At 40.4% G+C, this 25410-nt stretch overlaps 1 protein-coding gene across 4 annotated transcripts in view; it reads right to left on the bottom strand.

Annotated features, from left to right (window-relative positions):
- The window catches only part of ERC1 (ELKS/RAB6-interacting/CAST family member 1), a 500457-nt gene that overhangs the window by 77868 nt on the left and 397179 nt on the right, over positions 1-25410 (bottom strand). For all 4 annotated transcript variants that reach the window (XM_077953260.1, XM_077953262.1, XM_077953261.1 and 1 more), the window contains one exon: positions 21997-22095. In XM_077953260.1, coding sequence (XP_077809386.1) covers positions 21997-22095 — 99 coding nt within the window. The remainder of the gene's footprint in view (positions 1-21996; positions 22096-25410) is intronic.

Here is a 25410-nt window from a genome sequence, read left to right as displayed (position 1 = left end):
GTTTTGCCTTAAAACCTGAATTTTCACCAAAAAGAAGCCATCTGTTTTGAATATTTTATAGACCAAGCCTCTTATTTGTGCTCTGCTTTGATCTCCCAGCATAATAGGAAGCCAGTGATACAGTCCAGCTACACCTCAATCAAGCGTGCTCATTTAATTTATCCCAGAAATGCCCAGCCAGATCCAGCTGGAAACTTCAGCCTCGTCGTCCTAGGATCAGGAAGAAGAAGGAAGACACATCAGGGAGAAAAGCTCTTTTGTTTTGGTTGATAATGCAGTTTTGTGTCTAAGAAAATATTCCTTTAACCCAAAACAGATAGTAATCCCGAAGACAGAGACTGTGTATAGAAAGTAACAGATTAGCAGGGAGCTGAGGACAAGTTAATGAAAGCAGTACTGCAGAGCCCTACTGTAACGAGTCTGCTGTTTAATATTTCAGATAAAATGTGAGTTGAATCATATCCTCCACAACATAACTCTATAAAGTCAAAATGTGATATAATACGCAAGTGTTAGGTCTGTCTTCCAAAACTGGTATTAAAAAAGGTCAAATCACAGGCTGAGGGTGGTGAGTAATGAACTTAATGATATAACATTCTAGAAAGCACACTAGGTATTGACTGGAGCTAAGGTCAGCCTGGGACACTAATACACATGAATGGAATCAAATTACAGGATAACCTATTAGGGTGCAGGGAGAAACCGAAAGATTAAAAATAGCTACTACACTGCATAAAACTGTAAATAACATATATGTAACTTTTCTTTAGGGCAAAACTCATCAATGTTTTCATTTAATAAATATTTATTGAGCCCTGTTGGGTCCCTACATTTATAGATGACTGTGTGGGAAAAAGTAATACACGAAGAGTTTTATTTTGTACAAAGTACAAAGATATTTTATTGTCCAGGAAGAATGTCTAAATCACAAATAATACCACAAATAGGGCAAGACAGCTCTTCCTCATTAGTAAAATGAGTTCATATCATTAAGATCTGAACCCACAGATCTGAGTGCATATGTTCCAGAGATGCTTCAAATGCTACATAATTTTCAGTGTAAGAAATAAATCAAGTGAGTCACAGGACAATGCCACCTTAAATCACAACAGAAACCACAGAAATGCAGGATCTACCTATAAATGGTATCTTAAAACATATTAAGCAAAAGGTTCTATAAATGAAACACTATAAATGATGTCTTAAAATATATTAAGTACAAGGTTCTATCCCAAATTACTTACAATGCACTCATGCAGCCTAAGAGGCCTCCGCCTCAGTGTCACCCTCGCTGCCATTTAGTGAGCACGTCCTAGATGTCAGGCAAAGGGCTGAGTGCACTGACTACATTATTATATTTAACTCTCACCATAACCTTTGGTATAGGTTTTACGACTGCCATTTAACAAATGAGGAATCTGATGCGTAGAGAAGAAGTTAAGTGACTTGTGGGCAGTTACACAGCCACCACACTGGATTCAGATTAGGTCTTAGGGCAAAGCATACTCTTTATCACCAAGTTAAAAGGCCCTCAAAATAATACAACTGCCCTGTAGGGGAAGCAAAAGAAAATATATCTTGCCAGTTTTATAGGTGGGATGCAATATCTTAAAAAAAAGAAGATAGGAAATTTGTAGTTGCACTATTGTCATGTATCACAATTATGACACCACCACATAAGAGAAATAGTAATGCTGATCTGTGATACACCAAAATATAAACTGAGATTGCACTGGGGTGATGGGATTATGCGATCCTTTTTCTTTTCTATTTTCCAAGTAGTTACTGTTGACTACAAATCTCTCTTCCAATCCAACTTCCTTATGTAAAAGTTCTGATATGTATCGAGGCACCCAGGTTCCACACAAAGGAGGCCCCCAGTAGTGATTTACACAGTATGTGTAGTGTCTGCCAGGTAGAGAGCACACGTTGTAAATCTAGGAGATATGGTGAGACCTACTCCTTTCTTGTCTGCTTCTGGAATGGGCAAATGGAATTGAGTATGTGTTTGTCTTGATGGTCATCTAGTTCTGGAAGGGTCTGTCTGGGATTTAAGAACACAAAGAGTAGGTGAAAGCAGGTCTGAGACACTTCCAGGCTGGTGTCCAGTTATCAGAGAAATCCTAGTTAAGAATAAAGTGGCTGGGCACGGTGGCTCACACCTGTAATCCCAGCACTTTGGGAGGCCGAGGGGGGTGGATCATGAGGTCAGGAGTTCAAGACCAACCTGGCCACGATGGTGAAACCCTGTCTCCACTAAAAATACAAAAAAAAAAAAAAAAAAAAGCCAGGCGTGGTGGCGGCCGCCTGTAATCCCAGCTACTGAGGAGGCTGAGGGAGGAGAATCGCTTAAACCCCAGAGGTGGAGGTTGCAGTGAGTTGAGAGAGTGCCGCTGCACTCTAGCCTGGGCGACATAGCAAGACTCCGTTTCAAAAAAAAAAAAAAAAAAAAAGTATATCAACCTGCCTATAGGGTCCCAGGCATTGCAGCTCTCCAGACATACATGTTCTAGTGGGCCACTAGAAGGAGGGCAGACACAGCTGTTCTGAAGGAATCCCAATGGTTCTGAAACTTATATGGAGAAAAAATGGTTTTACGAAAAAAGTGGAAGATGGAATGTGGCCCAGTCACAAACCATGCTAAATTATGAAGAAAAAAGAGTGATACACTGAATTTAGAGGTACAAAGACAGAACATGGTAAGAAAAACTGGGGTAGAATTAGGAAATAAAAGCAGCATTCCATTGATATGATAATGTTGACAGAGCTTTCAAATCTGAAATAGTATGCATTACTATACCACATTAGATGAACTACTGTAGTCCACAAAACATATAATATAGTTGTGGACTAAATTTGGCAAAAGCTGTATAGTCTAGAGCAAAGATCCTAGAATTCTGGGAATTTCTGCAAGTTATCCAAAAGTAATTGAGTTCTAGAGAACATTAATGTTTAAGAAGAGAGACTAACCCTAAAAATCCAGAAATCTGGTATCTTCCAACGACTACAGCCTGCTCTTATTGACATTCCTCTAACTTACTTGCAAAGAATGTCTAAAGGCCGGGCGCTGTGGCTCACACCTGTAATCCTAGCACTTTGGGAGGTTGAGGCGGGTGGATCACCTTAGGTCAGGAGTTCGAGACCAGCCTGGCCAACATGGTGAAACCCCGTCTCTACCAAAAATACAAAACTAGACGGGTGTGGTGGTGCGTGCCCTTGGGAGGCTGAGGCAGGAGAATCACTTCAACCCGGGAGGTGGAGGCTGCAGTGAGCAGAGATCGCACCACTGCACTCCAGCCTGGGCAATAAGAGTGAAACTCCGTCTCGAAAAAAAAAAAAAAAAAAGAATGTTCTAAAAACTCCCTGTGTTAGACTTCAGATACTATGCAAAAGCTATACAGAAGTACATGTTGGCTACCGGCAGGTTAGTAAACAACAGCTATTAATTGTATGGCAAATCATGGATTTACAAACTACTTTCACATTCATTACGTCGGTGCCTCAAGAAAAGTAGGATAGTTATCATCACGCCCACTTCAGAGATGAATAAACTGAGGTACCAAGAGGTTAATGGATTACTTTGAAGTCTCTGACCCTGATTCAATGCTTTTTCTATTAAGTAGGTGTCTACATTTTTCTTGGATAATTCATGTTACGCAGAAAAACAGAGATATCTGACCCATGAGGAATTTAAGAGCTCTGTGCATTAGGGCCAGAAAAATGATAAGCTGATCCTAATACTAAGTCTGTCAGGAAAAAAGTAACTTTGGCCATTAAAAGGCTGTGCTAACAGCTCTAAGTCACGTAAACAGATCAACGTTGTCTCACAGTCATTCTGTAAGCCAAAAACACACCAAGGAGAAATGATTGCGTGAGACCTTTGCTCCCAGGGGAATGATGATTATTGTAACCAATTCCTTTTCTGTCCCAGTCCTTGCTATGAGGAAAGGCTGATAGGTACAGATGACTGGCATGTCTTAGTAGAGTCGGAGATTTAGGAATCTGGGCTGGTGACAATGTTGGTACAGAAAGTTTGTTTCTCTGCTCTGTTTGTCAAGAGTCTACAAGTCTGTGGGGAAAGGGAAGAAAGCAGAATGCAGAAGAGCTCACCATTCACTGTAACAGGAAAATATTCCTATCCCCACAAGAGATGTGGCTACGCCATCACACTAAAAAGTGCTCTCTCACTGCCAATTACCAAGCACAATCCACCGTAAGTGCCTACTAAAATTATGTCTGTGCTTTATATTCTAGGAAGTAGATAGCTTTCTTTACACAACAGAAACACAAATTTAAAGAAATAATACTCTTGGCAGCAAAGAATTCTAATCCTGTTCTCTAAGCAGTAGCATGCTAGTCCAACTCCTATTCCCACAAAAACTTAGCAGGCAACTGAACAATAAGAAAGAAAGAAAAAAATAAAAGGTTCTTAGGTTTTAAGGATTTCAGAAAAAGCTTCTTGAGGTCTCAAGCCACTCTGACATCTCCCTGGCTATGCGTTAGTGAGTTATTATTGACCTGTGGAGTAGAGACAGATTATCTATCTCTATCTATCTATCTATCTATCTATCTATCTATCTATCTATCTAATCTATCTAATCTATCTAATCTATCTATCTTATCTATCTAATCTATCTATCTACTCTCTCTCTCTCTCTCAAGCTCTTCTCAAGACACACTTTTAGCAGACGGCTGGGTAAAGAGAATCACAGGGGATTACTCCAATGTTTATTTCCTTTTCAAATGTCAAAACCAGTTTTAGTTTGTTTACTTCTAGGGATAAAGAAACAAGAGGAAAAAGGGAAGATTACAGTGAGCTTCCTTAAGGCTGCATGGGTCTCTCCTATTTTCCTGCTTAAGACACCACTGCCTTGAGGATCTTTAGAATTAAGAAAAACTACTCTTCTTTTCCAATGATTTTTTCAGAGACATGAACAACTACTCTTTTTAAATCATGATATGAAGAAACCACTTTGTTTTAAACAGCTAAAGAACAGAATAGAATTGTACTTGTGTTGGTATACAGAGAATGAGCTTTGGTTCAAGTAAATATCATGAAAACAGTAAAAATGTAGCCAAAGGTCCTAAGATCATGTATTTATGAAGCTGTCCTTCCTGACCTGCTATTCCTCTCTATTGAAAACACCTGACATTGTATGTGCAATCATTAGTTTTTCTCTAAAGATTTAAGCTAGATTGCCTACTCATTCATTGTGTATTATGAGCTGCTTCTTCCTTCAATGTTAGGTATTAGAAGGCTAGGACCAACGCTCAACCTTGGAAATAACTAACTAATTTCCCGAAGTGCATACTATTTTATCCATAGCATCTCATCCACTCTGAGACTCAGAAAACAGATTATTAAAAAAGAAACACACACACACACGAAACCATATTATCTGGCAATCTGCCACACAGAAAATACTAAAATTCAATATTCAACAAGTATTCACTGAATGCCTATTACTTGTTAAACATTATTTACATCTGCCTTTTCTGTCACTTTGTAGTGCCCCTCGCTGATTTAAGACAGGTGAAGCAGATTTCAAGACAAACAGTATTTCTGAAAATAAAAAGGTTTATCAGGAGTATATAATAATCATAAATGAGTTTGCAAACACAGCCAGAGCTTCAAAATACAAAGTAAAACCTGAAATAATTCAAAGCAGAAAAATCTCTAATTTTTGTTGGAGATCTGAATGCTGCTTTCTCTGCAATTAACAGACCTCTTCCTCTACAAAAATTCAGTGAAGACATGGAGGATCTGACAAACTCTATCAACCAGCCTGACCTAATTGATATGTACAGAACACTGTATGTGACAAAGAATACCATTCCTTTAAGAGCACAAGCTATGTTCATTAAGATGCTCATGTTTTGGGCCATAAAACAAAAGTCTCAAAAATGTAAAATAATTAAAACAATACAATGTATGGTTTGTGATCACAGTGACATTAAACAGGTGCTAAAAGATAAACGCACATTAAAATTTTAAAGAGTTTATTTGAGCAGACCGCAATTCATTAATCAGGCAGTCTTAGGCCATAAGTGGTTGGGGGTTCTTCTGATGAACAGATTGGGAGAAGACTTTTGTAAGGTGAAAGCAGAAGCAAGGTAAAGAAAATCCCTTATTGGTTAAAGTGGGGCAGTGATGTTTTCTGGATCATTCCAGTGCCAAGTCCCTGGTTAGAGGTTAGCCAGGCAGTTTCTGATTGGTTAAACTTAAGTATTGGGAAGCCTCGAGGTAGGGGGTTAGTTGGTGGTTTCTGATTGGCCTAGAATATGGCTGTTTACAAAGAGTTGGGTTTCAGTTTGTTTATATAGGAACTCAGGGCATTGGAGCTGCCTTAGCCTAATGGCCTCCCAACCAAAATTATACTGCGTTTGAACCAGGAATATGAAAAACTGCTGAGCATCGCAAATCATCATGCAAATACAAACCATGATGAGATACCATCACACACCAATTAAAATGGCTATTATTTTAAAACCCCCCAAAACAAAAAATAACAAATGCTAGAGAGGATGTGGAGAAAGCGGAACTCTTATACAGTGTTGATGGCAATGTAAATTAGAACAGCCGTTATAGAAAACAGTATAGAGGGTTTTCAAAAAACTAGAATAGAACTATCATACGATCTAGCTATTATACCACCGGGTATATATCCAAAGGAAAGGAAATCAGTACATCAAAGAGATAACTGTACTCCCATGTTTAGTGCAGCACTATTTACAACTGCCAAGATATGGAACTAACCTAAGTATCCATCAACAGATGAATGGATAAATGTGGCAAATATATATAACATGGAATGCTATTTAGTGATTAAAAAAAAAAAAGAATGAAACTCTGTCATTTCAGCAACATGGATAAGCTGGGAGGACAATATGTTAGGTGAAAAAGTCAGGCACAGAGAGATAAATACCATATGTTCTCATTTATGTACAGAAGCTTAAAAAGTTGATCTCATAGAAACAGAGAGTAGAAGAGTGATTCCTAGAGGCCAGGAAAGGTAGGGGGAAGGGGAAAGCCAGAGGTGGGTTAATGAATATAAAATTGCTTTTGCAAGAATTATAAAAGTGAGAGAAATCTAACCTGACTGACTCCATCTTGCTTCTAACATCACAAGCTCACTCCTCTTGCTCATTCCTGGGCATAGGCCAAGCTAACTATGGGCGGAATTTAGTTTATAGTTTAACTTTGAAGCAAAAATGATAATAGTCCCTCTGCAAGCTGACCCCCTCTGGGGACTGAAACCATCTCTGTAAGACAAATGAAAGGCCACAAGGTTAGGAGTATGAGAAAAGACTGAATTCCTCTAAGATGTCAGTGTAGTTAAATGATAACCAGCCATTGTTCCCTAGCTGTTTTTTTTTTTTTTTTTTGAGATGGACTCTCGCTGTGTCACCAGGCTGGAGTGCAGTGGCACGATCTCGGCTCACTACAACCTCTGCCTCTCTGGTTCAAGCAATTCTCCTGCCTCAGCCTCCCAAGTAGCTGGGATTACAGGCATCCGCCACTATACCCAGCTAAATTTTTTTGTATTTTTAGTAGAGATGGGGTTTCATCACGTTAGCCAGGATGGTCTCAATCTCCTGACCTCATGATCCACCCACCTCAGCCTCCCAAAGTGTTGGGATTACAGGCGTGAGCCACCGTGCCCGGCCTATTCCCCAGCTTACTTTTCTAGAATTGCTTACTCATCAAGAGTCATGCAGCTGGAGGTTACAAAATTTGTAACCTCCCCAACTGCTCCTACAGATAACATCACTGTTGTAAAACCTAAGATTGGTCTTTAAGATATTTTTCAGACTTTTGCATTTTGGCAACCAACTGACTCCACTCGGACCTGTCATTCATACCAAGGAACTGACTCAACCGGTCTTGTGACCCCCATCTAGAAACTGACTTAGTGTATGAAGATAGTTTCTGACACCGCTATGATCTCAACCCCAACCAATCAGCAGTACCCATTCCCTAGCCCTCAGCCTGCTAAATTATCCTGGAAAACCCTAGCCTCCGAATTCTTGGGGAGGCAGGTTTGAGAAATATCTCTCGTCCTCTGATCAGCGGCCTTGAGATAATCGAACTCTTTCTCTACTGTAATGCTGCTGTCTCGGTGTGCTGGCTTTTCTGTGCAGCGGGTGAGAAGAATCCACTGAGTGAGCAGAAGTACAGGTAGACGGGAGGAACAAGTTCTGGTGTTCTATGGCACTGTAAGGTGACTATAATTAACAACAATTTGTTATGTGTATTTTTCAATAGCTAGAAGAGTGAATTTTAAATGTTCCCAACACAAAGAAATGATATATATCTGAGGTGATAGATATGCTAATTATCCTGATTTGAGCATTATACATTATACACATTTATCAAAATGTCACTGTACCCCATAAACATGTAAAATGATTAGATGTCAATTTTAAAATAATAATAATAATGAAGGAAAAGATTTAAATATAACAATAGAATGCTTTATAATTAAAAAAAAAAAACCAAAATACCAAAAACAAACAAACACAAACACTGGGCTTGGGGAAGTAAACCAATAAATGCATACCCGTGCACTCCACACGCTGCTCTTCTCACAAAGACATACACTCACTCATTTTGTAAAGAGTTCCAGATAACTTTCCTGTAGGGTTTTGCTTAAAAGTTTAACCTCGGCCGGGCGCAGTGGATCACACCTGTAATCCCAGCACTTTGTGGGGCCGGATCACGAGGTCAGGAGATTGAGACCATCCTGGCTAACACGGTGAAACCCCATCTCTACTAAAAATACAAAACATTAGCCAGGCATGGTGGCGGGTGCCTGTAGTCCCAGCTACTTGGGCGGCTGAGGCAGGAGAACAGTGTGAACTCGGGAGGCGGAGTTTGCAGTGAGCCGAGATCGAGCCACTGCACTCCAGCCTGGGCGACAGAGTGAGACTCTGTCTTGGGCGGGGGGGTGGGGGGGAGTTTAACCTCATTAAGCAAAACAAAAAATGTTAAAAAAGAAGAAAAAAAAAAAAGGAAAAATCTCATTTAATTGATGTTGGGAAATTATTTAAAAGTCAGTCCCTGGTTCAGAGTATTTTTCTGGATCCAATTTCTAAAAGATGGTCCCCAAATTTGTATCTCTGTTGAATGAAAAGTGCTTCAATTCATTAAAAAGCTCAGTTTGTAGCTGTTAAGTTGCCTAAATATTCAGTCTTTGTAAAAGGTATAGGTGTGTATCTTTGTTAAAGGAAATGCTGAATGTGAACATATTTAAAAATAATAAATTATGCAAATTATTAAAGACTTCTAAGCAGTTCAAATCAAGGAAGAACAAACAGTGTAATGCTTTACTACGCTAATAAAGCAACCAGTTAAATAAACAAACAAATAGCCCAGTTCCCAAGCAGAGAACAAAAGGCTAAATCAAAGCCTCAAGGGTAGTTCTTTTCCATTTCAAAACCTTGAAATGTTTACCTGGGAAAGAGGAAGTTGCCTCTTTCTCTTCACTAAGAAAACTTTTCCAAATAATATTCAGTGCATGTTTTGAACACATCTTTTTTTTTTTTTTTTTGCCAGAAAATCAGCATTACTTCTTTTCTAATTAGGAAAGTTTTAAAATTATAGTAAAATACACATAACATAAAATTCACCATCTTAACCATTTGAAGTGCACAGTTTATGAGTGCTAAATACATTCACATTGTTGTGCAACCATTCTCCAGAACTTCTTCATCTTGCAAAACTAAAACTCTACATCCATTAAACAATTCCTCATTTCCTCCATTACTTTGGTTTTTCACAAGGTTTTATGTCTTGAATGAAATGATGAAAAACATGGCTTCCATTTTGATGTGAAACATTACGGGAAAAATAAATTTAAATGTAGAAATTTATTTTATTGTCAGCTTTTTTTTTCTTCTCAAGAATGAGACCTGAGAGATGGCTTACTAGATAGAATAAAGGATGTGAGTTCCAGCTTTAAAAAGACCACACCCTTGGAGGCTTCTTACACTACATGTTATTGATATTTGAAGCAAGAAAGGTATGTCATATCTACATAAATGAATGTATCCAGGATTTATAATTTTGGAGAAAAAGTACATTTGTAGTATACTAATCCTAAAATGCATTATCAGAAAGACTGAGGTAAACACTTAGGAGAATAGTTACAAATTAGTCCAACATACATACATTGCTACCATGGGGTCCCTTTCTACTCAGATTTTAAAAGGAGTTTATTGTTAGTCTTCATTATTTATAATTGGATATTCTTATGGGAATATTCTTAGGGGAGAAGAGATTTTCTTTTTTCATCTGCTGCTAGGTTAATGGGGGAGAACCCTATAACAGACACTGGCAAGAGAAAAACATACACATTTATTTACTGTAAGTTTTTTTTTTTTTTTTTTTTTGAGATGGAGTCTCGCTCTGTAGCCCAGGCTGGAGTGCAGTGGCCGGATCTCAGCTCACTGCAAGCTCCGCCTCCCGGGTTCACGCCATTCTCCTGCCTCAGCCTCCCGAGTAGCTGGGACCACAGAAGCCACCACCACGCCCGGCTAATTTTTTAATATTTTTAGTAGAGACGGGGTTTCACCGTGTTAGCCAGGATGGTCTCGATCTACTGACCTCGTGATCCACCCGTCTTGGCCTCCCAAAGTGCTGGGATTACAGGCTTGAGCCACCGCACCCGGCTACTGTAAGTTTTATGTAACATGGGAGCCTTCAGAAACGAAGAACTCAGCCGGGCTCTGTGGCTCAGGCCTGTAATCACAGAACTTTGGGAGGCGGAGGTGGGAGGACTGCTTGAACCCAGGAGTTCGAGACCAGCCTGGGCAACATAGTGAGACCCTGCTTCTACTAAAAAATACAAAATTTAGCAGGGCATGGTGGTACACGCCTGTAGTCCCTGCTACTCAGGAGTCTGAGGCAAGAGGATCCCTTGAGCCCCTGAGTCCGAGGCTACAGTAAGCTATGATCAAGCCACTACACTCCAGTCTGAGCGACAGAGAGAGACACTGTCTCTAAAAAAAAAAAGAAAGAAAGAAATGAAGACTTCAAAAAAGGAAATCTGTGTATTTTTATACTAAGACGAAGAGTAGACAGTCATGGAGAAATGGATTTGAGGACAGAGAGTGTAATCTAATAATAGTAATAAACTGGGCAAGGCCTGTTTGCTGTTCTTTGTGTTCCTCTGTCTTCAGAGATAAGGACATTCTTTTCCTCCAGCTATGGGGTGGGTGCCTCTGCAATGAAGGTTTTATGACTGACTTTAGGGGCAGGTCAGAAAATTCTTTCATCACTTGCTTCAGGCAAGAAGGGTGAGGAGAAGGTCAAAGAGAACTTCCTGCTTCTGTTTTATCCAATGCTAAGGCGCCATATTTGGGGAAGCATGTCCTGAATTCCATCATTTACTCTCCTTTCTCTTGTAATCAGTATGGACACAAAGGCATAATAACCTCTTTTAAAAATCTTCTAGCTTTGTTTCCTTATCAGAGGTGGGTCAAGTTTTGATATAATTAGGCATATCTGGCTTCAAATCTGGCTTCTACTGTGTACTGGGTATGTGAACTTGGGTAAGTAAGCTAACTTCTCCACGGTTCAGTTTCCTCAGCAGTAAAATAATGAAAATGGTACCTATCCCTTACGATTGTTACATTGGTTTCAACGAAAACATGCTTACAATGTGCTTATAAACTTACAACTCAGTGTTTGGCGCTTACTAGGTGTTCTTTAAATGGGAACTACTAGCATCACTGATCATTTAGTCTTTATTTCCCAATGCCTTTGTCAAAAATAACTCTTTTCCAAAATCTTTTTTTTTTTTTTTTTGAGATGGAGTCTTGCTCTGCCGCCCAGGCTGGAGTGCAGTGGCGCAATCTTGGCTCACCGCAACCTCCGCCTCCCGGATTCAAGTGATTCTCCTGCCTCAGCCTTCTGAGTGGCTGGGATTACAGGCACGCTCCACCACACCCGGCTAATTTTTACATTTTTAGTAGAGACAGGGTTTTGCCATGTTGGCCAGGCTGCTCTCGAACTCCTGACCTTAGGGTGATCTGCCCGCCTCGGCCTCCTTAAGTGCTGGGATTACAGGTGTGAGCCACCCTGTCTGGCCTACAGAATCTTTTTTGATTTGACATAGGTTCAAGCTGCTTGGGACCAGGGGGAAAAAAAAAAAAAAAAAAAAAAAGCAAAAAAAAAGCAGCAGCAGCAAAACTGTTCTTGTGTTTCAGTGTGTGAGTATATGCTCATGAGAAGAGATGGAGGCTCAGCGAAGACAGAGGCCCACAGAAGGGACCTGCTGAGTATGGTATGCAAAAAGGGCTGGTGGAAAGCTTGGCTTGTAATAGCAGTGGGCAGAGTTCTGAGAAAGTTGGTGAGAATCCAGGGCAGAAGGATGGGGTGGAAAGGGAGTGAACCCTCTGGAAAATAGTGAAAAGCAGAAATGAGGATTTTAAATTTCTTTGTGGGGAGGAGGGAAGAAGAGAAACCCGAAAAGCAGAAACAGGTAGTGTGCCGAGGTCAAACAATAAACCAGTTAAAGACATTTCTGAGCATATAGAGGGAACACTATTAAACTGGAGTTCAGGTGGTGCAAGAATAGTTTGAATCCAGAGTTGAAAAGTAAGGAACTCTTATTCAATCCTCCCATTAAGTGACAGCTGAGAGGAAGACAGAGAAAGTGAGGAGGGAGGGGAAAGAGAAATGCCGGAAGGGTATTAATGCTGTAAGTGGTCAGCTTGGGCCTTCAGGTTAAAGCCAGTTAATAGCTAACATTAACTGACCAACTACTGACATGTAAAAGCATTGTTCTAAGGGATTTACATTACTTCATTTAATCCTCAAATAGCCCTCTGGGGCGGGTATATTATTATCCTGATTTTACAAATGAAGAAAGTGAGGTACACAGAAATTTGAAACCAAGTAATCTGGTTCCAAAGCCCACCTTCTGACCAGGACCTGAAAGCAACAGAGCTAGATAAAGGGACAATCAACTTAGAAGACAGTGATTCAGACAATGTCGAAAGAAAGCTGATTACTACTTTAATCTTCTGTAAAGCTCAATACATAACTGTTCTTGTGAATGCCTCACATTTGTAGTCTTTTTGAATTATGGTGCCCAATATTAAAACAGAAGTGTGGGTAGGGGATAACCATGGAACGAACGAAAGGACAGACACCCTCTGTTTCAGTTGGGCTGGTTTCCTCACCAGCCCCTACACGTCACACTCTCGTTCTTAGGTTGGAACTCCTGGAAGTTAGTTCCTATCTGAAATGCTTTTCTTTTCCTGTTTCATCTTTCCCAAACTTTATTCAACCTCCAAGACCCACTTTTTCTCCCTTCTACAGTTCCAAATTCCTCACTAGATTCCTGGTTAGTCACATGTCTCAGTGAAGTCAGAAACCGCTTAGCTTCCTTTCAGTGAGGGACTGTCTTGGGTAACCTACAGCTATTTCTTACCAGCAAAGACCATTTTGTTATTTCCCCAGTTAGGAATGCAATTCAATTCAACACGCTTCTACGGAGTGTCTACTATGTCCAAGGAACTAGACTGGAAAATGGAAGACTCCTCTTTCGGTATGGTGTAATGGAAAGAGCAGGGGGTCTGGAGTCTGTCCTGGATTTAAATATCTGCCATTTGTTAGCTGTGTAATCTTGGAAAATTATTTAACGTCTCTGAGCTGTGTATGCGATAAGATATATGAAAGTGCTGGGCCCTTGGTAAATGCTTAATAAATATTCATTTTCTCCCTCCTATTTCTCTGCAGCTAGATCCTCGTGCTTCTTGAATTTCACTGGCTTTGTGCTAAGCTTTCCAGGAGAGAAGTTTCTTGCTAAAATCTCTGATCCACTTCTGAAAATAGATAAAATTCTTCCTTGTCTGTGATATCAAGTCAGTCTTGATATTGGCCCAAACTGGTTTTTGGACCATTTTCTCTATACCAGGACAATAGTGCAATTCACTGCACCATTTAATTCTGCAAGATAATTTAACACCTCCCTTCTACGGATGTATTCTCTAGAGATTTAAAGCTTCCATTGTTGCACTATTGCAGTGAGAATAATTTTAGGATGTTTCAAACTGATAAGGACATTGACAACTCCGCTAAGATGGACAAAAAGGAAATGCCAAAAGAGAAGGAGACACTTGCTCTACAACACTTGTCTTAAAAGTTTGTGTTGGCCGGGCGCGGTGGCTCAAGCCTGTAATCCCAGCACTTTGGGAGGCCGAGACGGGTGGATCACGAGGTCAGGAGATTGAGACCACCCTGGCTAACCCGTTGAAACCCCGCCTCTACTAAAAAAAAAAAAAAAAAACTAGCCGGGCGAGGTGGCGGGCGCCTGTAGTCCCAGCTACTCGGGAGGCTGAGGCAGGAGAATGGCGTGAACCCGGGAGGCGGAGCTTGCAGTGAGCTGAGATCCAGCCACTGCACTCCAGACTGGGCGACTCCGTCTCAAAAAAAAAAAAAAAAAAGTTTGTGTTAATATTTACATCATCTCTAATGAAAAATGAAAAGTCTAGCATACTGGTCCAAATCCTGTTCTGAGATGCCACAGGGCTGATCCAACAGGCAGGCCATCTCCAGATTTTAGTAAGTGGCAGGTTCTTAGACCAAGACCAACTTCTTAGGCCCTTGGTAGGTGCATCCTTTACTGGAGGGACCAAGCACCAGTTCACACAAACTGCTCCACAGGGTGAAGTCCGGAAAGAGCACAGGCTGCTCTTCTTGATGGCTAAGAACCACAGGTTACCGGAAGGGAAGTTTCCACCCGAAGGATTTTCAGTTGGTAAATGAAAAAGATTTCAGAGTTACATTCAACTCCATCATATTCAGTGTCAAATTTTAGGAGGCAGACTCTAGGACTTCATTATGATTTTCCTTTAAATTCTCAACATTTCTCTAAAATTTTTTTGTTTCTATTCGTCTTTCTTATCTTCCCTTTCTAGTAATAGCAGTGCTGATGATAAAGCTGACAACCAATTTCTATGCTCCTGGTTTCAATGCAAACTTTACTTCTACTTTTCTGGATTTTTGTGAATTCACTAGTTAACGAAATAAATACACACACACACACACACACACACACACATACATTTACTGAGAACCTACTATATCCTGGGCATTTATTTAGATGATGGGAATACGTAAGTAAGTATATTGAAGTCCCTGTCCTCATGGGGCCTACATTCTACTCTAAGGAGGGAGGAAGAGGAGGGAGGGTAAAGGGAGGTGGGGGGGAGGAGAAGAAAGGATAAAGAAAAAAGAAGAAAACTTATAGTAAATGGACAGAGAGTGGCATGGATAAACTAACTTACATAGGAAATCTTTGCTCTGGAACTCCCTATTGGGCTGAGGCTAAGATTTGCACCACTGAGTTCTATGAGTCAGCAACGTTATTGCTATGAACTGAATGCTTGTGTCCCCTCAAAATTCATATGTTGAAACCCTAATCTCCAATATGATGGTATCCGGATTGCTTCGGGGAGGTTATCAGGTCATGAGGGTGGAGTCCTCATGATAGAATAGGTGCCTTTATAAAAAGAACCATGAGACAGCTCGCTTCCTGTCTCTCTCCGCCCTGTGAAGACACAGGGAGAAGCCAGCCATCTGCAAAGTAGGAAGAGGGCCCTCACCAAACGCCTGACCACGCTGGGGGATCCTGACCTCAGACTTTCAGCCTCTAGAACTGTAAAAAGTAAACGTTTGTCGGGGCCATGACCCATGCCCGCGGCCTGTTAGGACCTGTGCTGCACAGTAGGAGAGGAGAGCAGGCAAGTGGGCATCACAGCCTGAGCCCCGCCTCCTGTCAGATCAGCGGCGGCGTGGAATTCTCAGAGGAGCACGAACCCTGTTGTGAACTGCGCATGGGAGGGATCCAGGTTGCGCGCTCCTGATGAGAATCTGATGCCTGATGATGTGAGGTAGAAGAGTTTCATAAAGCCATCTCCCCCAACCCCCCGTTGTGGAAAAATTGTCTTCTATGAAACCTGTTTCTGGTGCCCAAAAGGTTGGGGACTGCTGGTTTAAGCCATCCAGTCTACGATATTTTCAATAGCAGCCTGAGCTGACTGAGACAGTCATACAAGACTTCATGGCTATTGCACCCAATGCAATTTAAACACATTACAATAGACATTGATTCAAGTGATTTACTGAATACTTATATAACTATTATCAAATCATGCTCAAATTCTACTTATTGAACTTAAAACACCTAACATGAATGTCTGAGCACCAGACATGTGAGAGAGAGAACCAATTTCTTTTTTTCTTTTTGCTTTTGAGACAGTCTTGCTCTTTCACCCAGGCTGGAGTGCAGTGGCGCGATCTCGGCTCATTGCAACCTCTGCCCTCAAGGTTCAAGTGATTCTTGTGTCTCCCGAGGAGCTGGGACTACAGGTGCGCGCCACCACACCCAGCTAGTTTTTGTATTTTCAGTAGACATGGGGTTTTGTCATGCTGGCCAGACTGGTCTCAAACTCCTGGCTTCAACTGATCCACCTGCCTCGGCCTCCCAAAGTGCTGGGATTACAGGCGTGAGCCACTGAGTCTGGCCCTCACTTGGATTTTCTACAGGCCAAGAGGAGAGTGAAGGAACTGTTATTTTTTCTGAGTGGAGGCAGTCCTGGCTTCAGTCTGTGTGTCTTAGGAGGGCTGCTTGAGAGCTAATGCTTTCAAAGATTTCACTGACTAAATGTCATCTCATAGGGAATTTCTTTATAAAATTCAAGGTGTTTTCCCAAAGGAAAAAATTCCTCAACATACAGGAGATAAAAGTTGTGGTGATGAAAGAGAGCTGTCACCATCAATATGTCTTTGCTATCTCTTCTACTGTCAGACACTAGTTCTTCCTTCCAGACCACGGAAAAGCCTGGGGACCTTAAGTCACAACTTTGAAATCTTTGTTTTGCATCCTGACCTATAAGATGAGGGCACGGATTAGATGATGATGTTCGTAACAACAGTGACTAACACTTCTTGGAAGCTTACTATTTCCTGGAGAGGGATCTAAGTTAACGATGACAACAGCAACAATCGAAATAATAACAGCATGGAATTGATGACAACAGCAACAATCGAAATAATAACAGCATGAAATAAGAGCATGTCCAGTACTGTTCAAAGCATTCTACAGATATCAACCTATAATCTATCCATTAATCCTATAAAGTAGGCATTATTAATAAACCCATTTTTTTAGATAAAGGAACTGGGGTTCAGGGAGTTTAAGTTACTTTTCCAAGGTTACAGGGCAGGTGGAGGGGTCTAGATTCAAAGCTGTGCAGTCTGGCTCCAGAGTCCATGTGCCTCACAACTTATCTACTCCCCACAACAACCTCCATCCTAAAGATGAAGAAACTGAAGTGCAGCGCGATTACATACCTTGTCCACATCAGAAGCTGGTACATGGTGGTGTTAGAATCTGAACATAGGCATCCTGCTCCAAAGCCTACACTCTTAACCATTACGCTTTACCACCTCTGCTGAAATGGCCTAACTCCAGAATCCTTTTCAGTTCAGTACATCTATGGTTCTCTTCCCATCTATGGATTATATCAAGTAAGGCTCATACTTGATCAGTATATATTGGTGTCCTAGAAAATGTTTTAGATGCAAAGTACATGTTCTTAAGTTTGATAACGTAAATCATCAATTTCAAAAGTTTGAATTTTTAAAGAAAATCTATTTTCTGTAAAATTAGTAAGGAAACAGGAGAAGGAAAGTGGATAGCCACTCAAAACTTCTGCAGTGTTTTAAGGGTCACTCATGCACTTCTTCAGGTAAAATCCTTATCATATAATGAGGTTTACAGCACATTTTATAAAACTGGAAACTCCATATCATAGAAACTCCAGTTATGGCCGGCTACAATTGCATGGTGTTAAACCAGTGAAAGTTAATATATTAGTGCAATATGCTCAACAGCGTGATAATTGGAAAAAGCTAAGAGTTATTTCATTTTGGTAGAGAAAGGAAAATGAAGATTTCAGGAACAAGTTTATGTGCTGGTTTGTTTACTTTTTAGTCTCCTGGTGAAGTTACCTATGGGCCTGTTTCCTGGAATACCAACAGGCTTCCTCTGATTGGCCAGAAAAAGGATTTGCAACAAAAAGGTAATCATGTCCACGTGTGTGGTGCTTCCAGCCCAGGGAAGCTAAGAAGCTCCTGTGTTCTGACAAAATAGACAAGGCAGAGAAATGCTCATTTCTAAGAGACCAGTAAACTACATCCAGCTACTGCATGGCCTCACATGCTTGATGATGACGAATACCTACCCTTGTAGAGTGCAGATAAATTAGCGCACTGATTGCTCTCAGCGTTAACTTTCTCTGACATGCAGCATTCTAACCTGAAGAGCTTTCTGGTTGATCCAGTGCATTTCTTTTTTTTTTGTTTTGAGACGGAGTCTTGCTCTGTTGCTCAGGCTGGGGTGCAGTGGCCTGATCTTGGCTCACTGCAAGCTCCGCCTCCCGGGTTCACGCCATTCTCCTGCCTCAGCCTCCCGAGTAGCTGGGACTGCAGGCGCCGCCACCTCGCCCGGCTGGTTTTTTTTGTATTTTTAGTAGAGACAGGGTTTCACTGTGTTAGCCAGGATGGCCTCGATCTCCTGACCTCGTGATCCACCCGCCTTGGCCTCCCAAAGTGCTGGGATTACAGGTGTGAGCCACCACACCTGGCCGATCCAGTGCATTTCAGCCTCATTCATGCCCTCAGGATAAAGCCATCTGGACAGTTTCCCACCTCACAGTGCATTGCCCCTTTCCACAACTTACCTCTCCATCCTTCTTGGTTGTGTTCAACAGTTAAGAGGTCTACACATGTCCTCATCATTTTAAGCAGTTTAACATCAAGACAAAGACATTTCAGGGAGAACTGACTCCAAGGGAGTGAGATCACTGATAAGCATGGGCAGTGAATCCAGGGTGCAAGGTCACCAATATGTGTGAATGTATTAATCATAATTGTTAGTTTTTCTAAGAAAAGGATTTCCTTAGTCAAACCTCAAGGGCATCAGATCAAAGGGAGATACTGCCACAGCTGGACGATACTTTCCAGCCAAGTGGCCTGAAAAGGAGAATCAGGACAGTGTCCTGGCAACTGTTGAACACAGCAGCAATCCATGAAAACGGAGAGAAAAGAATTTTTAGAATGACTTCTAAAAAAGGTCTTCCTTTACTTTGCTCCTCCCTATTTTTAGGGATAGTTTGAGGGTAACATCAAAGCCCCAGGGGATGCATCCGAGGTGCTGACTGTGAGAGCTAATTCTTCTACAGATAGAAACAAAAGGAGGTTTTAGTTCATAGCACAGTTTTTTTTTAAACACCATTAATTAATCATCATAAAAAGTATATGTCAAACTTAGGCCAATGGGCAAAGTACTTGTTCAATTTTCTATTGCCAGTTTCATATAAAGTTACTATAAACCTTGCCAGGACACTGTAAAATCACCCTAGAAAGGGTAATAAATAAAATCAGAACTGGAGAAATTTAGTTACATGTCCTAGAAGTTCTCCCAAAAATGTATGAAAAGCAATTATAGAAGTGACTATTAACACACAACGAGAAAAAAAAAAAAAAAGCCACAAAATCCAAACCCCACTATGTCAGCAGCACAGCAATACACACAAAAATCACGTGAAAATGAAAAAACAGAAAGCACACCAGGATTTCATGAATTACAGAGAAATGAGATGTGAGAGTTACTGTGTAAAAAGAAAAATGAAAACAAACAAAAACCATTTCTGTAGTCAAGGAAAGCTGTTTCTCACCGTTCTGAACAAAATGGCTGAACTAAGAGCCTCTGATTGGCTATGCCCATATACCCTCCTCCTCATCCTACAGGGAGAGAGATGACAAGGGGCAATGCCCCAGAGCAGCATGGAATGAAAAAGAGGTGGTTAGTATTTAAAACAAAGACGTAAGCATAACGTCGCAGAAGATAATTTCTTGACTCTCTTAAACAGATTCTAATTCCCTAAACTATCAAAATTAGTAGTTACTGTCGGTCCTCTGTATCTGCGGGTTCCACATCTGTGGATTCAACCAACCGTGGACGAAATATATACATATACATACATATATATAAAAATCAATAAAAATAACAATGCATTAATACAATAAATTTTTAAAAATACAGTATAACAACTATTTACACAGTATTTACATTGTATTAGGTTATAAGTAATCTAGAGATGATTTAAAGTATATGGGAGGGTCTGGGCGCGGTGGCTCATACCTGTAATCCCAGCACTTTGGGAGGCCAAGGCGGGCAGATCACCTGAGGTCAGGAGTTCGAGACCAGCCTGGCCAACATGGTGAAACCCTGTCTCTACTAAAATACAGAAATTAGCCAGGCATGGTGGCAGGTGCCTGTAATCCCAGCTACTCAGAAGGCTGAGGCCGGAGAATCACTTGAACCCAGGAGGCAGAGGTTGCAGTGAGCTGAGATCATGCCACTGCACTCCAGCCTGGGCAACAGAGCAAGACTCCGTCTCAAAAACAAAACAAAACAAAACAAAACTAAACAAAACAAAAGTACACGGGAGGATGTGTATAGCTTATATGCAAATACCATGCCATTTTATATAAGGGACTTGAGCAACCATGGATTTTGGTATTTGTGAGTGGGTTTGTCCTGAAACCAACCCCCCGAGGATACTGAGGAACAACTGTAGTTTGTCTTATACTTCTATTCTTCCTACTTTCCAAGATGCCATCTCTATCTCAGGGCTGGATCTGGGCAAAATTATCAAGTTGGAGGTTTTTCCTTATGTTTTGCTTTTCCTTCAACCTTTCTCTGTTTCCCTCTTCCTACTCCAGACATCCGGTTCTCCATATTATCAAAAACCTGTTTTCATGAGGAATCAAACATGCATCTTATATCCCCTGGCATAGATTCAGTTCCAGGTATCAGAGAGCAGGCAGAAAAGGTAAAATGATCTCTTGGCAGGGAAAGACTGCTGACACCAGGCAGATAGCTCTCCATTCTGCCCACATTACATATTTATACTGTTTTCCTTCTAAAATACAAGGCTTGCCTCAACTGGCTTAGTAAATGTCATCATAATAGGACGGACTATACCTTCTGAATCTTAGAAGCAACAGCAATTTGAATACCATTGCTGCTTTCATCTGCACTCTCTCTGCTGCTTCTGCTAAGACAATGTCATAGCTATTATTTAGTAGAGATGTTTAGCAGGAAAGTCTTCCTTGATGCTTTAGTCATATGTATGTAATTACTTGACTTTTTTTTTTCCCCTTAGCTATATATTTTAAGGCTGGGTGTGATAGAGATGTTAACATTTGATTTTTGGCAATGGGATATGAGGTAATCTGTTCAGCACTCTCTCCCATCCATCATTTTCAAGATTTGAGGAGAGTTCCCTTTTTCCAAGAAACTAGAAATTGAACATGGTTCCCTTCAGATTCATCAATGTCTCTTTTGCATTGATGAGAAGTTGAAGACCACAATTTTCCTTAAGCATGACATGCTGGAGGGATCCACAAGGACAGGGAGTGAAGAACTAAGTTTCAATCTTCACTTTTAATAGGTAATGAGCAGAGAGTTCATAATTTGCAATTAAACAGAAATAACCTAAAAACTGTGCCTCACTAGGCTTGCAAGGAAAGAGTCTTGTTTTTCTAATAAGGAACTATTTCTTTAAAAGGAAAATCAAGACAGTTAAAAATTAGTAAAGACAGTTAAAAATTACATATTATTAGTACGTATCTCTGAGAAAGTTAATTTTTTTTCTCAACCCAATTCAAGGATTCTTTATTTTTCAAATCTTTCAAGTATCTGCTCTTAAAATATTTAGAATCACCAACTTCCTATAAAGAAACTGAATCTGTGATTTTTTTGAAAAGAATATTCTTTTTATTTATTATTATTTATTATTCTATTTATTTTTCTTCTTCTAACTTGTATCTTAGAATTTGCAACATGCCAGTACAAAACATCTCAAAATTTAAGTGTGTGGGTTTTTTAATAAAACACTGCAGAGCCATCTTACCTGGTCTGGGGAGGGCTTGTGATTTGTCTGATTGGAATGGGAGGATTTGAAGTGGTCATCCTCGTAGTTGTCGGCCATTAGCTTCATTCGATTTTGCGTCTAGGAAGAAATTATTCATAAGGTTAAATTTAAGTAAAGTTTCTATGACACACTGTAAAGTAATGAGTATTTTAAGAGTTTCACAAGAAAGGATAAAACTAATCCTGTCTGCAATAAAATAAACGAAATATAGGATTTCTGAGGATACTGGAAAGAGTTTCGGCACTACTATGGGCTGAATTGTGCCCCCGCAAAATTCACGTGTAGAACTCCCAGACCCCAATGTCACCAAACCCAGGGACAGGGTCTTCAGGAAGTAATTAAGGTTAAACGAGGGCATAAGGGTGGGGCCTTAATCTGATAGGACTGGGCTTTGTAAGAAGAGGAAGAGAAAAAGATTTCTCTTTATTTCTCTGCCATATGAGGATCCAGTAACTAGGCAGCCTCTGCGAGCCAGGAGGAGCCTTCACTAGGAACTGCACCAAACACTACCTTGATTTCGGACTTCCCAATCACCAAACTGTGAGAAAATAAATTTCTGTTTGATTAAGCTACCCAGTTCATGGCATTCTATTATAGCAGCTTGGGCTAAGACTGGCAGTTACATTGATACAGAAATTTTGGGGGAAGAGGAGGCAATATCCCCAAAACAAGCATTTCATGAATTCTCTCTTTTTTTTTTTTAAAAAAAGGGTTTCACTATATTGCCCAGGCTTGTCTCAAGCTCCTGGCCTCAAGCTGGCCTCAGCTTCCCGAGCAGCTCAGGTACATGCCACCATGCTTGACTAATTTTAAAATTTTCTTTGGTAGAGACACATTCTCACTAAAAAATCAATTGAACAACTATTACAATTTACTACAGAGTTCAGTGAGGTATTTAGACAGCAGCGCGCTCTCTCTCATACACACACACACACACACACACACACACACACACACACACACAGATAGCTTTTCTTTATACCATCAATAAACAATTCGGGTCTTAAAAATAGGTAAAAAGAAAAAAAAATTGGTAAAAAGTTCTGAAATCCTTCTCCTCAACCCTAAGCCAGAAGACGACTATGATCTCATTGTCTTCTCTCTGTCTTTACCAAAAACGAAGACTGGATTAGTGGTTCTGTGTGGGTGGTTAATTTAGGCCTTGAATAAATGAATAATATATTGAACATTTTAGGAAATTAACTCTGCAGAGTAAGCAGCTTAGAAAATGCCAGGGTACACGATGCATAAAATCAAGCAGCAATATGTTACACTAGTAAAATACTGTTAAAACTTGAAGTTTTAAAGCATTAAAAATAAACTTGCTAATATTGTATGATTTAAAAATGCTTACTACAGATAATTTGGGTTTTCTTTGTTATATTTTAGAAAGAGTCTCATTCTGTCACCCAGGCTCTATAGTACAATGGCATAATCACTGCTCACTACAACCTCAGACTCCTGGGCTCAAGTGATCCTCCCAACTCAGCTTCCTGAGTAGCTGGGACTACAGGTATGCACCACCACACCCAGCTAAGTAGAGACAGGGTCTCACTATGTTGTCTAGGCTGGTCTTGAACTTCCGGCATTATATAAAATTAAAAAAATAAAGTACAAACAAAAAAGAGAAATGAAAGAAAAATCATCTATAATTCCTCTATCAGTGATTATCACTCTTAAGTGTATTCATTTAGTCTCCTCCCTGGGAACATAAAAAGTGGCATGCTCTTCTGATTTATTCTATTTCTTCTCTATTTTTTTTTTTTTTGAGATGGAGTCTCGCTCTGTCACCCAGTGGCACTATCTCAGCTCACTGCAAGCTCCGCCTCCTGGGTTCACACCATTCTCCTGCCTCAGCCTCCCGAGTAGCTGGGACTACAGGCGCCCGCCACCACGCCCAGCTAATTTTTTCATATTTTTAGTAGAGACGGGGTTTCACCGTGTTAGCCAGGATGGTCTCGATCTCCTGACCTCATGATCCGCCGGCCTCAGCATCCCGAAGTGCTGGGATTATAGGCATGAGCCACCGCACCCGGCCTTTCTTCTCTATTTCAGCTACACTGTGATATTTTAAAAATTACTATATCTTATAGCATATTTTCCTACCTGGTAGAATATGTTCACCAATTCTACTGCGTCAAAATTTGATTGGTTATTTTTAACACATTTTCTTTTCTAGATGAATTAAAAATAGTTTGTCTAGTTTCATAAAAAAATTTACAGAGATATGTAATGATGTCTAAGCGAGGGCTTTAAAAGAGCCAAATTGCCTGAGTTTAAATTCTAGCTCTGTCTCTCACCAGTTGACTGCAGGCAAACTACGTAAATGCTGTGAGCCTCAGTTTCCTCACCTTTAAAATAGGGATAACAATAGTTTCTCCTACAAAAGACTGTTGCGAGTATTAACCTGTTGAATTAACACAAGGAAAACACTTAAAAAGGTGCCTGGCATAAAACTGACACCCAGTACATTTTAGCTATCATCATAGTCGAGACCATTTTTTCATGTCATTAAATAGTATTTTAAAATATTGCTTTAAAAAATTACATATATATGTATATGTGTATATGTATGTGTATGTGTATATATTTATTTTTTGGTTTTAGAAAGTTTATGTATTTTTTTAGAAACTGTAGAAATGGGGTCTCACTATGTTGCCTGGGCTGGTCTTAAACTCCTGGCCTTAAGTGATCCTCCTGTCCTGGCCTCTCCAAGAGTTGGGATTACAGGCATGACCACTGTGACCAGCCTAAAATCTACTTTTAACTGGTTGCACAGCATTCAGCTGAATGGATATCCATTTATTTAGTTATTTTTTTTTGAGATGGAGTCTTGCTCTGTCACCCGGACTGGAGTGCAATGGTGCGATCTCAGTTCACTGTAACCTTCGCCTCCTGGGTTCAAGTGATTCTCCTGCCTCAGCCTCCCGAGTATACCTGGGATTACGGGCGGCTGCCACCAAGCCTGGCTAATTTTTGTATTTTTAATAGAGATGGGTTTCACCATGTTGGCCTGGCTGGTCTCGAGCTCCTGACCTCATATAATCTGCCTGTCTCTGCCTCCCAAAGTGCTGGGATTACAGGCGTGAGCAACTGCGCCCAGTCCCCTGAATGGATTTTTAGTGAGTCCCATATTGTTGAAGATTTAGGTTCTTTACATTTTCACCTAATAATGTAAGCACATTTTAAAGTCAGTTCCTCCCTCTAGTATATAACGACAGAAAAAAAAAACCTATTAATAAATCATCTGTGAATCAAATTTTTCTTTTCTGGGAGGACCCCCAGTGACCTTTGCTATGGTCTGAATGTTTGTGTTCCCCCCCCAATTTATTTTATTTTAATTAATTTATTGTTTTTTTGAGCCGGAGTCTCGTTCTCTTGCCCAGGCAAGAT

Source organism: Macaca mulatta, chromosome 11 (genome assembly GCF_049350105.2).
Source record: "Macaca mulatta isolate MMU2019108-1 chromosome 11, T2T-MMU8v2.0, whole genome shotgun sequence".
NCBI classification, from domain to species: Eukaryota; Metazoa; Chordata; class Mammalia; order Primates; family Cercopithecidae; genus Macaca; species Macaca mulatta.
This window is presented reverse-complemented; position numbering and strand designations above follow the sequence as displayed.